The 17,873-nt window shown below is 38.0% G+C and overlaps 1 protein-coding gene across 9 annotated transcripts in view; it reads right to left on the bottom strand.

The window, feature by feature from the left end:
- Positions 1–17,859, bottom strand: part of USP16 (ubiquitin specific peptidase 16) — a 30,196-nt gene extending 12,337 nt beyond the window's left edge. For 2 of the 9 annotated variants that reach the window (XM_027101677.1, XM_027101620.1), the window contains exons 1-10: positions 14,594–14,708; positions 10,918–11,019; positions 9,085–9,263; positions 5,846–5,949; positions 4,978–5,081; positions 3,898–4,085; positions 3,237–3,332; positions 2,522–2,652; positions 2,124–2,211; positions 997–1,075 (exon numbers count right to left, since the gene is read on the bottom strand). In XM_027101677.1, coding sequence (XP_026957478.1) covers positions 997–1,075; positions 2,124–2,211; positions 2,522–2,652; positions 3,237–3,332; positions 3,898–4,085; positions 4,978–5,081; positions 5,846–5,949; positions 9,085–9,263; positions 10,918–10,978 — 1,030 coding nt within the window. In that variant the 5' untranslated portion in view covers positions 10,979–11,019; positions 14,594–14,708. Of the gene's footprint in view, positions 1–996; positions 1,076–2,123; positions 2,212–2,521; positions 2,653–3,236; positions 3,333–3,897; positions 4,086–4,977; positions 5,082–5,845; positions 5,950–6,706; positions 6,759–9,084; positions 9,264–10,420; positions 10,474–10,917; positions 11,024–14,593; positions 14,711–17,731 lie in introns of those variants that run through there. The other 7 variants (XM_027101654.1, XM_027101644.1, XM_027101626.1 and 4 more) reach the window with 7 other exon arrangements.
- Between the last annotated feature and the right edge of the window lie 14 nt (positions 17,860–17,873).

The following is a 17,873-nucleotide window of genomic DNA, read 5'->3' on the forward strand; positions in this document are numbered from 1 at the left end:
AGCTCTAACATTCTAACACCGGCAGCAAGTTTGGGAGTAACTTGCTTTGTGAACTCCACTTAAAACAAAAACAAAAAGCCCTCAGGAGAGTATTTCAGACAAAATCCTCCTTTTATTTTTCTATGTTCCCAGAAATAACCTTGATAAGTTTAGCATAAGGTGACATAATTTAACTACCTAGTAGTTCAACTTTCTAATCACATGAAATGTGTAGGCCTTATTCAAATGACAGGTGTCATTTATACAGAAACACATTTTATGACAGACAGTGCAAACAGGCTTGATTCCCTCTCTGTTGCTGGCCAGGCCAGCACCAAGGGCACCAAGGAGGTAAACAGTTGCTATGTGTTGATTCTGAACTGTGCTTTACAATACAGTAGTTGCTAGTCATTGGGGCCACCTACATTTAAATTAGTTAGAATTAAATGAAAATAAAATTTAGCTCCTCAGTTGCACCAGTCACATTTCAAGGGTCACATAATAAGAAAAAAGTTATCTCCATGATTAATAAACGAGCTGACAACTCTCAAAGACAATCACTGCTAATTAAAGTCTAAGCTTTTGAGGGAATTCCCTGGTGGTCCAGTGGTTAGGATGAGGCGCTTTCACTGCCAGGGCCCGGGTTCAATCCCTAGTCAGAGAACTAGCTGTTCCGACTAAGATCCCACAAGCCATACGGTGCAGCCAAATAAATAAAGTCTAACTTTTTGAAAAATAAAATTGTGATGTCATCTTAGCTCTATGTTTATAAATATTACCATAATATTGCATAAAAAGAATACACCAGAAGTTAAATTTTTCTAAAGTATTTACCTTTGGAGTATTGAATAATTGTTTTAAGTCAACGAAGATAAAGAGAAATTATAATAACTGTGGATAATATAAATAATATAAATTATTAATAACTGTGGATTTGAAATACATGTGTTAGCAATCTTGTCCTAAAGTACAGAGGAATTCAACTATAGTGCTTTAGTTCAAAAATTCAGACATTACCTTTAACTTTATTTTTTAGCTCTTCATCCAATTTTTCAGTAGAATTACCAAATGCTTTAAGAATTCCTTTACTCACTCTCTAAAAGTAATAAAATAGATATATATACCATTAAATTTTATAGTTATTTTCCTTAAAAAGTATGTAATCAAGTCAAGAAAGTGATCAAGAATTAATTAGCTCTCCAAACTTACTGAATAAAACTTAATATTTCTAAAATCACATTTTCAAAATTAATTCCAGGAGCTAAAAAGAATTATACTTAAAAAAACAATCAGTAACCCCTGAGCAAAGGCACCATCTTATCATTTCAAGATTTTAACCTACTCAAACCAAAGCTTTTCAGAACATGCCCACCTCCTTTGAAAAGACCACTGAAATACCATGTCCTAGAAGCAGAGTGGATAATGAGAGCTACAGGGACAAACTCCAGTGCTCAAAGTCTAGCTCCATCACTACTGGATGACCCTGAACCAGGCACTGAACTTCTCTATACTCTAGTTTCATAATCTATGAAGTGAGAAAATGACTCACAGAATGGTTGTGAGGACTGAGTAAGGTAATGCTTACAAAATACTGAGAACAGTGCTTGACAAAAAATAAGAGCAACATAAATATTAGTTGTTATCACTGTGTTATTACTATTATTAATTATATCCACATCCCCCCAAATTACTTTATATCCTGGTAATTAACAAAAAAATTAAAATACAAATGTTCCCTGATTCTTACAAAATAAAAATACTTCTTAGATTCAAAAAGCAGTGTTAAATCACACTCAGAATGAAGAGTAAGGGTGCGCTGCAACTGGGAATCGTTTGGGGGACACACATTTTCCAGTACCTTATAGCTCTCCTGGTATAGGCTAGTACAATAGAACCCTTAAAGAACAATAACGCTGTAAACATCAAGCAAAGTAGAGCATTATGAAAAGGAGACTCATTTCTAATTCCCTTCATTCATTCTAATAATTAAAATATACTGGTTGAAAAGGCTGGTGAAGAAAAAAAAAATTTTTAATATAATGGCCTCAACTAGTTTTCACTGCTCTAATAACTCTTAAGACATCAAATGACAAAGAAGTTAATGAAGATCAGATTATAAAATACACTGGTCAAAATATGCTAACTTGATGTTCTTCTGCTCTCATTCCATCCAATAAATAGCGAAGCAGCTCCTGGCTGTCTTGCTGCTGATAGCCTTTAAATCGCACTGCTCTACAGAAAAAAGAAAAAGAAAGAAAAAAGAAAAACAATGGTGAGTCTACTAAAAGGAAACTATTTTTTTATAAAATCTCAGGATCATATCCCAAATCTTGGAGTGTTCACTAGTTTCTCAAAAGTTTGTTTAGTCCAACAACATCCTTAGTAGATTTAATTTTCATACAAAGTACGTATTTTTTAATCCAAATGAAATAAACCATGCTTTAATATATCTACTGAATTAACTCTAAAGCTAATAATTTTTTCATATTATTTCCCAGCATCCTACTGATGCACTGAAAGCACAATCAAAACAGATACTCACTTTTTACAGACCTGAGAAAAGAGTTCTCTAGGTGTCACGATTCCCTTTTTGGTCTCTTGCATCTCATTAAGAAACTGGCTCATGGCTAAAGTAAGAGGGCCTGGAGGCTCAAGGTTTATTTCTAAGGGTTCCTGAATATGGGAATAAAAATTACTTTTTTCAGTCAAATTTTGGAATCATTTATTTTATCAAAATGTAACTAGTCAACCTTTATTCCTATGTTCCTGACAGAGCTGTCCCAATTAAATTCTCAAAATGTACATCAAAAGATGGAGAAGGCTTCTGGTCATAGACTTTGATAAAGAATTCAGTTCTACTGTTTTAGATTATCAGGAACTTACTACCTAGGAACTGAAAGAGCCAAAGCAAAATGTAAATAATAAAAATGGATAAGGTAAAATTCATTTGGCTCTATAGCATTTAAGTCACCTGAAAAGATGTCAAAAATAAGAATGCATGCCTAGGGCTTCACAAACATCAACAGCATTCCCAAGAAAGAAGCCAAACACTCAGCACAGCAGTACATGGCATACATAGAGCAAATAAATGTAAAGGCCCCTTATAAATTTCCAATAGCCTGAAAATCCTTAACTTGGTAGCTTAAAACCAAATAAACAAAAGAGGTGAAAATGAGCATCAATTCTTAAAAATAATTTAAAATGCTGCTATTCAGAGAGGAAAAGTACTGAATAAAAGAAAATTTTAAAGTACGTACTGTTAATGCCAAATCAGGTGGTTCAATTTTTACAATTGTTCCAGACATTTTTACTTCTTTTAGTAGTTCTCTAAGCACAGGTGTTTGTGACAAATTCTGGAATGTAGTATGGAAAAGAAAGGGAAAATTATTTAAAGGCAAACCAATTCATTCAAATGTTTTTTAAGTGCCTATTCTACCAAAACAGAAAATCATTATCAACACTGCAATTTTTATTGCGACTGTCAAACAAAAAGTAACTTCATGCTCTTCCCCCCCACTCTAATTGGTTCATAAATACTTCAGTTCTGAGCTGCTTCATCACCTCAGAAGGTCATTCTCCCAACCACCCAATATGAAGTAGCTACCCTACCACCACCACTACTTACCACTACGTGCAACTAGGCGTTTGTTTCTGTACTTGGTTCTCCTGTTTCCCCCACCCAAGTGAAAGTTCTTTGAGGGCAAGGGCCATGTTTGTTTTGAGCCCTATTGCACCCCAGTGCTTAGCACAGTGTTTTACTGTCATGCAAAGTAAACATTCCCTTGAGTTTTTTTTTGAAAACATAGAAATAAACTACTTACAAGGGAAAAGCTCAAGCCTACAAGTAGCAAATAAGCAAAAACACCCTATGAGGAAAACACTAGATTTCCTTAAAGGGGGAAAAATTAATATTGGCACCTGCATAACTGCATTGAAGAAACATGTATTTCCCAAATTACTGAGTCCTTTCACAGTTATTTGGGAAGTAGAATTCATGGAAGGATTTTCTTTAGCCACGTTTTCCTTTTTTTCTCTCTCTTGTTCATTTTTACTCTCCTTTTCTAGTTTTTTATTTTCAAGTTCAATATTACCACTATCTTTTGCTGCTTTAAAAAAAAAAGAAGAAGAAAAGACTTATTAGCAAAATGTATAACACAGCCATACCAAATGCAAAGTTATACTGGGGACCAGAATTTGTGAATTTTACCTAATAACATGATTTGCCACCTGTTTGATTTTAAATGTTTTCTTACAAATATAAGTAAATTACCATCAAGAGAAAAAAACCAATAAACAAAAAATATTCAGAACTGATGTAAGCATTACTTTGACAAATGAAACCAAACAGTATATGCTTCAATATAAATCCCTTTTTAATGCACAAATGTTTTCTACAAATGAGCATATATTACCCTGTGAAATCAGAGTATAAAGCAATCAAATAAAGAATGTGGACATGAAATAAATTTTTAAATGAAGTCTGAGGGTCAAAAACCAATCCTGAAGTTAGGAACAAACAATTCTGGCTCCACAAAAGATACCACTGTGACAGTAAAAATGTAAACAAGCTTTTAAAGCAAATGATGAAAGCCAACCCAATTAATTTAATTATGTATGAAAAAAACCTGAGAAGTATCTGGCCTTTTGAAGGAGTTACAGGCACTTTACTTTCACATCATCCAAACAAATGTAACAAAATAAATTCATTATAAGGCAGGTCTCCCTTAAGCCCCTGTGCCAGGGTATGGGAATAGGGTGTTACTGCCCATTACTTAGTCCAGACTCTACATCACATTTGACTATTGTTTCTCAGATTCCCTTCTAACTCCTTATAATTATCTATATTCTCACTGTTTTACATTCTTAACCAAAAATAGTTTGAAATCAATCATAATTAATGTTATTCAGCTATATGTAATGCTATGGTATGTTAAACTAAATATCAGCAGATTATATAAATCAACATTACAGTATATATTAAGAAACAAATGATTTTACCTGATTTTGGAGCTGTAATACCGGCTTGTTTTCTAACATAATCAACCACCTGACCCAATCGGTTTGAATTACAATACTGGACCTCATCATCACATAGGTAACACCTGTGTCCCAAAAGATCCCAGAGAAGAAAAGTAACAAACTGACAACCACAGAAGGGCACTAATTTTAATTCATGGAACCCAAAGTGTGTAACCCTCAAATTATTCTACTAAAGAAACTGAAAATTCTGTTTTGAAGGAGACTATACATATTAACTCTGGTTTACTGTTAAATAAGGTTAGCCTGAATTATAGCTACATATAAATACTGTGAAAATACTCCAAATATTTTACTGAAATGGCTATTTATAACATTAAAGTGAAAGTTTTTTCTAATATTTCAAATCACAGACCTACATCATCAAAATTAACAAATTTTACAACTGACAAATGTTCAGTGAACACTGCTATGTAAATGGTTTTTAAAGATGTAAAATTTTATTTTAATGAGGTTAAAAGAAATACCAGCCTGACATTTTCATGCAAATTCATTGCCAAAATTTACTATATTCTCAGTTTATCTGGAATTTGTTCTTAGTGTCCCAATTTTTAAACTAAAAACAATCTACCATACACTTTGTAATATCACAAGAAAGAAAAACAAGTGTGAAAATTCCTATGTCTTTTCCATGCTATAATTTTTGTGTTTGTACAATACTAAGCAAAAGCTTCTCATAACATCACATTCTCTAGCCTTCTGAAAGTGATGGTATTTAAACAAATACTACAAAAATTTTAACCTTCTTGCTCTTTAAACATTTCAAACACCTCCATTCTCCAACATTTCAAATGATTTCCAGCAAATGGGCACAGGAGTTGAAACTCACCATACACTCCAGTTGTCCAAACTAAGAACCAGACAATGAGGTTCAGATCTCGGAGTCATATAGTGCTTCAAGGCATGCTGCTCCTGAGAATTTCTGCCGCAGCCCTAGAGAATCATAATCATAAACCTCAAAGCCACAAAAATTCACCAGGAGAGAATTCATAATCTACAATGAATAAGGAAGTGGGTCAAGAAATTCTGCCATTCTTATAATATTGAAAATAAAACTTTAGACTCTAGAGAGTCCAGATTTTGTTAAAACTTAAATATGAATAGGCAGCTGAGGACATTTAAGGAAGAAGGTATTTATAAACCCAAGCACTAGAAGGACTCTTCCACTCCAACTTGTCATTTCCAGTCCCAACTAAACCATGCTAATGTAGTCATTCACTAGTTCTAGTTTAGACTCCTTAACATCTTCCTAAGTATTTTCCTAACTTCAACCTTTCTTCATATACATATTTTTTTAGTTTAATATTCCTAAAACAAAGCTCTGTTCATATACTCAATTCAAAAGTGATGAATTGCTCTTAAACTCCTACTCACCAAACCTGATACCCTCTGATCCCAATCCACCTTTTCAGGATTATCCCCCATAATCTCCTATTTGAATATCATCTACCAGCTAAAACCACAGCCCTTCCACAATACAATTTTGTTCACATTATTCCATTTGCCTTGAAATTCTTTACTGTTACTGCCACTGATCAAATCCCACCCAGTCTTCAGGATCTTGCTCAAAGGTCACTTCCTCTCAGAAGCCTGTGCTTATCCTTCAAGATAAGAAAACACTATATTCTTCCTCTAAACACACTCCTACAAAACATGGTATAAATTCCTGGTGGCATTCCTTATTTTCTACCTTATATTAAAGTTGTTAATGTTGATATCCTTCCTCCCCTGGAGTGTAAATCCTGAAGGCATGAAAAACAGAATTAACCTATTACCAAGAACCTAGCAAAGTGAAGGAGGTCAATAAGCATTAATTGAACAAGTAAATGGGAGATTTTCACCTACATCTGCATAGGCATATTCATAAAAGAACACGACCATATTGTGTGTCTCCAGGTGATTAAATCACAGCTAAGAAATACATCTTCACTGTGTATCTATCTGAACCAGGCTTCCAACTCTCTTGGATAGCACTACAATAAGTGGTCCTGTTTCTATTGTAGCTACTAAAAATATCCTTCAGAGGGGAAATATTTATCAATGGCTTCTAATCCTTCAACTATGATATCAAACCTACTGACTCAATTTATCCTGCTCAACATTTAAATCTAAAATAAACTAACATTTGATATTAATTTTGAAAATTTTAACACCATTTGAGATTATCTGAAACTTAAACATGACATGAGTTATCATAAGACAACAGGTGAGAATCCCTTGCTAACAGTGCAAAAGATAACTCTACTGGGATAAAAGTTAACAGTTAATACTGACATTGTCTTACCCTTAGGAATTAAAAAGATAGCAAAATAGATAAAATTTATAATAAGAAATGTATTGTGGAAAATTTGAAGTAGTAAAATATATTCACCCTCATCATATGTATCTAACAGGTTAAATGAAAACTTTTCAAATATAAATAAACAATAAATATGTTCTTTACTAGCATATAAAATTTTTTTAACTGTCTGACCACAATAAGGTACCACCTATCAGAATGTTTAAAATAAAAAACTGTGACAATACTAAATGCTGACAAGGATGTGGAGAAAGTGGATCACACATGCTACTGGTAGGGATATAAAATGGTACAGCCATTCTGGAAAAGTCTGGGAGTTTCTTAAAAACTAAACATTTAAGGGGATTTCCCTGGTGGTCCAGTGGTTGGGACTCTGCACTTCCACTGCGGGGGGTATGGGTTCAGTCCCTGGTCCGGGAACTAGGATCACATGCTACGTGGGGCAGCCAAAAAAAACCAAAAAACTAAACATTTAATTATCATATCACCCAGCAATTGCACTCTTGGACATTGTCCCCAGAGAAATGCAATCTTAAGTTCACGCAAAAACATGTACACAAATGTTCATAGCAGCTTTATTCATAATCACCAGAAAAGTGAGATAAGCCCCAATGTCCTTCAACAGGTGAACAGTTAAGGTGTGGTACGCCCATACCATGTAATACCACTCAGCAATAAAAAAGAACTATTGATACACACAACTTGGGTAAACCCTCAGGTGATTAGGCTAAGTGAAAAAAGCCAATCCTAAAATGTTGTATATTACATGATTCCATTTATATAACATTTTTAAAATGACAAAATTTTAGAAACAGAGAACAGACTAGTGGTTGCGAGGGACTGGGGGGAGGGATGGCAGTAGAGAAGTGAGTATGATTTTAGAAACGCAACACGAGGTCCATGTAATGTTGGAACTATTCAATACCTTGACTGTGGTGGTGGATACACGAAACTACATAGGTGACAAACTGTACAGAACTTAATACACACATACTCACATGCACAACACACATATACCCACACAAACGAAGAGAAGTAAAACTGGGGAGACCTGATTAAGACTGATGGATTGCATCAATGTTAGTATCCTGGTTGTGATATTATACTATAGTTTTATAAAATGTTACCACTGCCCAGTAGTCCAGTTTCCTAACATATAAACTTACCACCACTAAGGCTGACTAAGAGGCTCTCCTGACCTCTAGTACCAAGGTAATACCTGTGAGCTGTTCTGCAACCCAGATACCACCCAACCCCAAGGTATTCATTCCCCCAGCAGCCAGAAATGTGGCCTGGTGACAGCTCACAGCTCAGTCCGTCGACCCCCAAGAATTATCCTCAGTGGAAGGAAGCCACCTTGCCCAAGGTTAGTTCCCCTCCCCAAGGTCAGCCCATATCCAATGGCTGGTCTATGTACAAGTATAAAGGCCTGGCCTCTTGCCTCAATTCAGGACCTCTCTGAAGCCAGAGTTCACTGTGGGATCAGCTGAGACCCCGTAGCACTCCCTCTTTGCTCTCCCTCTGCCTAAACTTGCTTCCCTCACTGTTTTCCTTGGGTGGTACCTGAGAACACCCCCCAATAAACCACCTACACACAAATCTCACTCTCAGAATCTGTTCCCCAGGGAACATGACCTATGCCAGCTAGCATTCTGGTCACCCATACTGTACTTTTAGGTAATATCTTCTAAAAGAAGTTCATACTTATATAAATTTGTAAGTTCATACTTAAATAATAAAATTCCATATCAATCAAAATCTAAGCATACCTGATGGCCACATTTAAGACACAGCCAAACTGAAGAATTTTCTTCCGTTTCTTCTTCAGATTTATCTTTTACTTTATTGTCTGTCTTACAATCTTGGCAAATGTTCCATTCCACATTCACTAAAGCCTTTTTCAAATTACCTTGTTCCAATCCTTTTCTAATGTGTCTGCACATAGGTTCTATTAAAACAAATAATAAAGGAGTACGTGAGGTAAATATGTCTTTCTTCAGTTAATCTCAAAACTTACACTTGATTTGAACTTCAAAAATGAATTTATAAACAAATTTTTAGATAACCTGAAAAGTTAAATTTTTGTTTGATATTTGATTATAAGACGATTACGTAAGAAAGGGATGTTATACAAATTTTGAAGTCCTTGGTATAACTACCGCCACCCCAAATCACTTCAATTTATTTATCACATCTATTATTCTCTTTATTTTAAAAGGTTTGTAGAGAAAGTGCCTCATTCAGTCAACAATACAACTACTGCACACCTGGCACTGTGACAGATGCCACGGAACCTAAAAAGTGACCAACTCACAGCTCTTTCTTTAAGCAGCACACATTCTGGCAGGAGAAGCAAATAAATAAATAAATGTACAAGAATCTCTGAAACATGCTATAGCAGCACAAGAAGGTTGATGTCAACGAAAGTTTCACAGGGGAGGTAATGTCTGTATAATCTTGGAAGATATTTACAGTAACAAAAACTCATATTAATTAAGCACTTAACTATGAGTGTGACACTGTGCTACATTATCTCATTTAATCCACACAACCACCCCAGAAGGAAGACTCTACTATCCCCAATGACTGATAAGAAACCTCAAAGTTAGTGCCCAAGGTCACATAACTACTTAACAGCTATGCCAGAATTTGGATTCAAGTCTTTCTTATTTCACGCTCATACTTTAAACTATGACCTCATGGAGTAAAGAACAATCTGAAAAGGCCACATCTCATGAACAAAGGGATGGCGGTGTAAAATGTAAAAGTGCATGCTGTCTCCTGAGAATGGCAGTCACGCATGTTTAAAAACGAGCAGCTGGACCTGAAACTGAAAACCCCCGCTGGGGCTAGATCACTAACAGGCTTCACAAGCCACTCTAAAGGGCTTCAGTTCTTTGAGGGCCCCTGGAGGTTTAGAAACTCATCAAGTGACACAATTAGCTTTATGTCCAATGAATGTGCACCAAGAGAATGTAAATGCAAGTGAGATCATATGAAAAACTACTAAATCCCAGTAAGTCATCAAAAAAACACAGACTGGAAAAAGAAAATACTCTTTTTCAACTAGCAAATCAGGAAAAGATTTTTACAAATGATACTAACCTGTGTCAATAAAGGTTCAGAGAAATGGGCACTGTGTTATGCTGCAAGGGGGCCTGTAAATTAGTAAAACATTTCTGAAGGGCAATTTGGCAATAGATCCAAAAGAGCCTTGAACACGTTTACACCACTTAATTCAGCAATTCTAATTCTAGGATCTGTACCAAGAAGAAGATAACCAGATGTGCACAGTTTTAGCTACAAAAATGTTTACTATGACTCTATTCATAACACTGAAAAGTTAAAGATTTATCTACATTTGTAACAGTAGGGGATTACCTAAATAAATTATGAAATGTGCAACCATGGTCTTTTACATCAATGGAATAAACATCACGCCATTAAAAATGTTGTGCTATTAAATGACATGTCTATACAAAGATTAAGTTAAAATGCAAATTACAGAATAATGTACACTTTGATCCCATTTTTGCATATTAAAATAGATGTCCATTTAGGGATACAAACAGTACTTTAAAGATTTAGTTTGTGAAATATACCTAAAGATTCAGAAGAATCATCAATTGGAACAGTTTTTCCCTTTGTCCGTTTCTTTCCCATGTTGGCACTTTATGGATTACTTACTGACACAAAATAACAATCTAGAAAACAAGATAAAGTTAGCTTGACAAAAAAAAGTATGTTTTACAGTTCTCTTGGAGACAGTAACATAACTAAACCACATAATTTTGTGTGTCTATTAAGTTACAAAAACCATTCACATGTATCATCCAGTTTTCAGTAAGAACCCTGAAGTAGGGTATTACCTCTGTTTTTCATAGCCTAGGAATCTGATTCTTAGTAAGGTTAAAAGGTTTTCAATAAATGTAAAGGTCAGGAGAGAACCTACACCTTCTTACACAGATCTTGAAAAGTCTCAGTCCCTTATATTATTAGGAATTCAACTTCTCACTAGATAAATGTGGAATGGTGGTGGCACTTTGAAACAAGATAATTTCTCGTCCTTCAAAGCCATCTTTCTTAGCTCCTGCAGGGAATGCAATTTGATTGATATTTCTCAAAGAAAATTAAAAATAATTCTGAAAACAATCTCCTAGAGGGAGTTAGAAAATTCACAAAATAATTCAAAGCCAAATATAAAAAGTGACACACGGTTCTGCATTTTTCCACACCAGGATTTCCTACGGATGTTAGCTGAAAATCGATTACATCTGCATTCTCAACCATTTACATTATATTCTTGACAAAATCAGTTTGGACTATTATGATAAATCTAGTTCATATCAAATCACCTCCTTAGTCAACAATTAAAAATTAGAAAACATGAAAAATACTGAAAGTACATACATGTCTACCTAATAGCGGTTTTGAAAAGTATATTTTACATACATTAGAATAACTTAGTGTCAAAATCACTTAACTGACTAAAATAATTATTTTACCTGGGATGCTTATTAAAATTCTGATTGCATAAATGGAAAGTAGGACCTGGGACATACGTTTTTAAAACACTTGCCAATTAATTGATACTTAGCTGTCATCGTGCTCTGGCTTAGAGTATTAGAAGTATTCCTCCTTTAGCTCTTAATGGGTTAGGGTAACTAAAGGTAATTCCAAAAGGTTTGTATGAAGAATGAGTGGCAAATTAAATAACTGTTAACCTTTTCAAAGATAATATAAAACATAACAAAGTTTCATGTTTACAAAATAAATTAACTACTAACAAAAGAACACAACTATATGGGTATATATAAAATGAGCGTATATTTTATGTAATTTTCTCACCCCAAGATAATATTTAACATAATTTCTCTTATCTAGAATTGCAGATTTTAGGGGAAAAAAACAGCATCCAAGTTCTTGCCTCCAATCCAACTCCCTCTAATCTGTGCTGCATGCCAGTACCAGACATATCTTCCAATAATGCCATTTTCCTCATATCACCCTCTTTTTTTTTTTTTTTTTTTTGCGGGGTACGCGGGCCTCTCACTGTTGTGGCCTCTCCCCTTGCGGAGCACAGGCTCCGGACGCGCAGGCTCAGTGGCCATGGCTCACGGGCCTAACCTCTCCGCGGCATGTGGGATCTTCCCAGACCGGGGCACGAACCTGTGTCCCTGTGTCCCATGCATCGGCAGGTGGACTCTCAACCACTTTGCCACCAGGGAAGCCCCATCATATCACCCTGTTGATTCAAAGTATTTAACAGTTTTTCAACCCACCCTCCTATGCTGTGCACTCATGGTCCCTTATAAATTGTTCCCACCGCTGTGGTAATCCTTACTCTCATTACTTCTCAACAAAGAACCACTAATGTTTGATCATATAGTGCTTCTGATCTTCAAAACCTTTTCATAAGTATTATCTCATTTGATTTTCACAAAACCCTTTAAATGGAGCATTTCGCTAAAGAAGGAAACTCAAGCAAAACGATGAAAGATCACAGGGTGGCAGAGATGGAACTAAAACGCCGATATTTTGGTTCCAACACAGAATCAAGCCAGTCTCTTCAGTATCCTTCACTCCAAAACACCCTGCCCCTACCTCTAAGCCTTTGATCTCCAGATAGTTCTCTCCATCTATCCAAATCTTCCCAATTTCTCCAAGATTTCCACTTCAATGGAGACTTAGGCAACCATTCTACTCTAAATGAACCACTCAACTCTACTTCCCCAGCTAGTGTGCACTATTCATCTTGTACCCTAATCAGATACATAAATGGGCTGCTTCTTAAATCTTTAACCTGGACATGTGTTATTTCCCTATCTGGAATCTAAAGTTCTAGAAGCAAGAAATGGTTTTCAGTGTTACTTCTGAATCGCCTATAGCATTTAGCATAGTGTTAGTACATAGTAGGTCAAGAAATACTTCTTGCATTGAAATAGAAAAAGATAATAGTACCTGAGGAATTAAGGATGATTATAAGGTGCAAAGGTAGGTACATAAGAATGAAGCACACAAGTTCCAGTGAAAAAGAGAAAGGTAAAGAATGAAGAAATCTGCAGTAATGAAGACAGCACTAGCAAATCTGGTTTGAGGACTGCAGTAGCCCAGACTCCAAAGTAAAACTTGAAAGACGAACTGTAATTGCTGCAGGCAGAGGACAGTAAGGGGGTTGCTTCAATGATGTGGAAAAGCTCCAATAAATTATTTTTAATTTATTTTATTTATTTTTATTTTTTGGCTGTGTTGGGTATTCATTGCTGTGTGCGGGCTTTCTCTAGTTGTGGCGAGCGGGGACTACTTTCCGTGTGGTGCGTGGGCTTCTCATTGCAGTGGCTTCTCTTGTTGCGGAGCACGGGCTCTAGGCGCGCGGGCTTCAGTAGTTATGGCACGTGGGCTCAGTAGTTGTGGCTCGCGGGCTCTAGAGCGCGGGCTCTAGAGCGCAGGCTCAGTAGCTGTGGTGCACCGGCTTAGTTGCTCCGCGGCATGTGGGATCTTCCCGGACCAGGGCTCGAACCCACGTCCCCTGCATTGGCAGGCGGATTCTTAACCACTGCGCCACCAGGGAAGCCCCTCCAATAAATTTTTGACAACTATAAAGGGCATCTAATGAGTCGTGAGAAGAGAGTACTGTGAGTACCATCAGCTATAATACATCAATAAATCTATACAATTTTTCAGACGAGTCTTCAGATAAGCGTTACTTTTTGCAGGACTCCACACAAAATTTAAATCAGAGCTGGTTTTGCCGGCTCTCATATTATCCAGTTCCCTTCCCTCTCCGCCCTCCCAGTCTTCCCTCGGTTCCATTAAAAATGCAAACGTCTGGAAAACTTTGCAAGACTAGAACACGGCTTTCAAGTTTTGCGTACATTTATCCTACCCTGGGAGCACTGAATTGGTTAGGTGACAGATGCTGCCTATCCTACTAACCACCACACGGACGCGGCAGCCAACTCAGCCCCAACCCATAAGGTGCCCCTAGCCGCGCGGCGCTCGCCACACCTCCCTTTCCCTTCCAACTGCTCCGCACCCACTGGGGAACCTCGGGGTCCACCGGGTCGAGGAGGGCGCCAGCACCAACAACTCATTGGTCAGCTCCTGGAACGGACAGGACATGAGGCCAATGAGAACGCGGTACCGGGCCGAGGCCAGGGAACGTGCTTAAGGACGAGGGCCTTCAAGAGGAGAACGAAGTCGGGCAGGAAATTCGGACTCCCGGCGCGCAGGAAGTCGTGCGAGCGGTGACTGCGAGGCAGTGGGAGCAGAACTCACCCACGGCGACAGCGCCCATAACTGCATCCCTTAATGGGCCCTCGGGCTGGGCAGCCTGCTCCGTCTTCCTCCGGGTGACGAATTGAGAGCGACAGAGCGGAAGCCAGCGTGACCCCTAGAAAGCAACAACTTCCGTTACGCAGCATTATGGGAAGTGGCTTTGGCCCCAGGGTCCGGCGGCACTGACGACAGTTAATCAGCGCCTGCGCGGGGCTCACACCGGAAGTCTGAACGCGGCAGCCCCTGGAAGCTTGGCTGTCAATGAGTATTTCCCGCTCGCGTGTGACTCTGGGGTTATTGAAATACTTCTAAAGTATGGGTACCAGGTGGTGGTGGTCAGCCCTTTGGAGTCTCCTGGATAGATACCTTACTCAAACACATCGCATCTGAAGGCTGGCTAAGAGGGGACATTTAAAGTTCACGCTTTTTTCCCTAATTCTGTCCAGTCGACTTCTAAAGTTGAATATGTAAATAGTCTTGAACTAACCTTGCCGACACAGGGTAAAATTTACAAATATTTACTGTTTACTCGTTAGAAATAGGTAAGTGCCAAGCCCTCTGTAAAGTGAAATAAACATAGGCCTCATCGCCCTGGACTATAGTCTTATGCAGAAGACACAATAATTGCTAGGAAAAAAAGATGCAGGTGGCAATAGAAAAGCAGGCAAGGGATATAAACAGGTAATTCACAATAAAAGAGCATGATATGAAGAAATATTCATCCTTATTAGTAATCTGATAAAACTAGGTTAAAGTGGCATCCTAGGTACTTCCCTGGTGGCGCAGTGGCTAAGTATACGCCTGCCAATACAGGGGACACGGGTTCGATCCCTGGTCTGGGAGGATCCCACATGCCGCGGAGCAACTAAGCCCATGAGCCACAACTACTAAGCCTGCGCTCTAGAACCTGTGAACCACAACTACTGAAGCCCGCGTACCTAGAGCCCGGGCTCCACAACAAGAGAAGCCACCGCAATGAGAAGCCCAAGCACTGAAACGAAAAGTAGCCCCTGCTCGTTGCAACTAGAGAAAGCCTGTGCGCAGCAAGAAGACCCAACACAGCCAAAATAAATAAGTAAATAAATAAATAAAAAGAAAGTGGCATCCTAATCTGTCCAATCGGCCAGAGTAACGGTGGTTAAATTTGGGGGGAAACTGGCTCTCCTGCTCTTTACTGCTATAAGTTTTCTTCATTCAGCACATAGGCTTTTTTTTTTTTTTCTATCCTAAAACAGGCTTAGGGCCATTGTACCACCTGCTTCCTCTTCCTAGAATGCTGTTCCGTTTTGATCTTATTCTAATTTTGTTCACACTTTAAAAGTCACTTCCTCACAAAGAAATTGGCTGCACAATCTAGGAAACATAGCTACCCGATCACTCACATCACCTTATTTTACTTCTCTACCCAGCAATTATCACTATCTGGTATTTTTCTTTCATAGTTACCTACATTACCTCCTCCCCCAGCCTATCCCCTTGCCTCCATAGATACACAGAAACAAGGAGATATAAGCTCTTTGAGAAATGGGACATCTTTGTCTTGTTCATAGCTGTATCTCTAATACCTGGAAGTGTTTGGAACACAGTGCTTAATAAATACTGAAGAAATATAGTCATGAGAAATGCTTGTACAAGAATGTTCATAGCAGCCTTATTCATAATAGTTTAAAAACTGCAAACAGCCCACATTTCCATCAAAAGAGGAATGGAAGAACTGGTATAGTCACAGTGGACTACAGCAGTCACTGTGGTATAGTCACAGTGGAATACAACTAAGCAAAAAAAAGAAATTACTGATACACACAAAAACATGGATGAATCTTTATACTGAAAGAAGCCTTACACAAATGTACCTACTGTATAATTCCATCCATATGAAGTTTTGGAACAGACAAAACTAATTGTGGTGGGAGAAAAAATCAGAGTAGTGGTTGCCTCTTGGGTTGGGTGGGGACTGACTGGGAAGGAGCATTTAGGAACTTTCTGGGGTGCTGGTAATGTTCTATATCTCAATAGGATTTGAGTTACAAAGGTGTTTGCGTTTGTCAAAACTCAGCAAATATACATTTAAGATGTTCATTTCATTTTTACTTCAAAAGAAAAAACTGATAGGGATAGAGTAGGATAATCAAATAGCTCAGAAATCCCATTAGGGGATTGCAGATAAAGAGGGAACTTTAGGGGGCTTTGGGAGACCACAGTAAGTTAATGATCACTCAAGAATGCAGGTTTGCCTAACCACAAAACCATACAACAGAAGTATGAGGCATGCCTCAAAACAATAAAACAATGGTAGCATGAGACTCACATCCTGCCCAGTGAGCTCAGTAAGTTAATGACTCCTAGGACATGCTCTCTGCACACATAAAAAACAATAATTTATGGAAAGGTGACACTTCAAAGTGAAAGACCCTCATTGTACTGAGACCTAAAATAATTTTCCATAGTGCCATAACAGTCCCGGCTTGACCATGTAGGGACAAGAAAACCTCCCCTGCCCAACCTGGAGGAGGAGCTGATGATGGAAACATGACATCTACTCAAGAATGAGGAAGAAGGTGGTCTTTTTCCCCTCCCCATTTTTCCTTTGATTATAAAAATGTAACCCACGAAGTACTCGGGGCAGCACAACGCTCGCCTGCCCGCCTGTAAGCCTCACAAGCGTCCTATTCTAATAAGTCACTTCTTATCCATCACTTTGCCTCTGGCTGAATTCTTTCTGCCCTGAAACATAAAGGAGCAGAGCTCCTGGGAGCGCCCCCCCCCCAAAAAAAAAGAAAACGCCACCTAGCAGTTTCAGTAGTACCTGACATCAATGGATATCAGTTTACAAACCTCATTTATAAGATTTCTACAATGAATATGTAACATAAAGGAAAAAGTGCATTGTGTATATTTAGTTCGTGAAGAAAAACATTTTTAATTACTCTCGTGTTGGAGTCGCGTTCAAACTGTCCTTTTATTAGCCGGGACAAGTTTCTGTGCATGCACAGGGTCCTTCCTAAGGTCGCCAAGGCCAGCATCCACGCTCAACTGTTCCTATTGCCTTGCTACTCAGCGTCCTTCAGGGACCAAGAGGATCGTTACTGCTCGGGAAGACCTTAGGAATGCAGAAAGTGGGACCCCACCACTACCTACCGAATCCCGAGCTGCATTATATACCAAGATCCCCGAAAGATTCCGCTGCAAGTTCAAATTTGAAGAGCGTTATTTTAAAGGACCATTTCCTGACTCAGGAAACTTGCCGGCTATGCTTCTCACTGACAGTGGCAGCAGCTGG

Source organism: Aethalodelphis obliquidens, unplaced genomic scaffold (genome assembly GCF_003676395.1).
Source record: "Aethalodelphis obliquidens isolate GAN/ISIS:26980383/991018 unplaced genomic scaffold, ASM367639v1 scaffold1, whole genome shotgun sequence".
Taxonomy (NCBI): domain Eukaryota; kingdom Metazoa; phylum Chordata; class Mammalia; order Artiodactyla; family Delphinidae; genus Aethalodelphis; species Aethalodelphis obliquidens.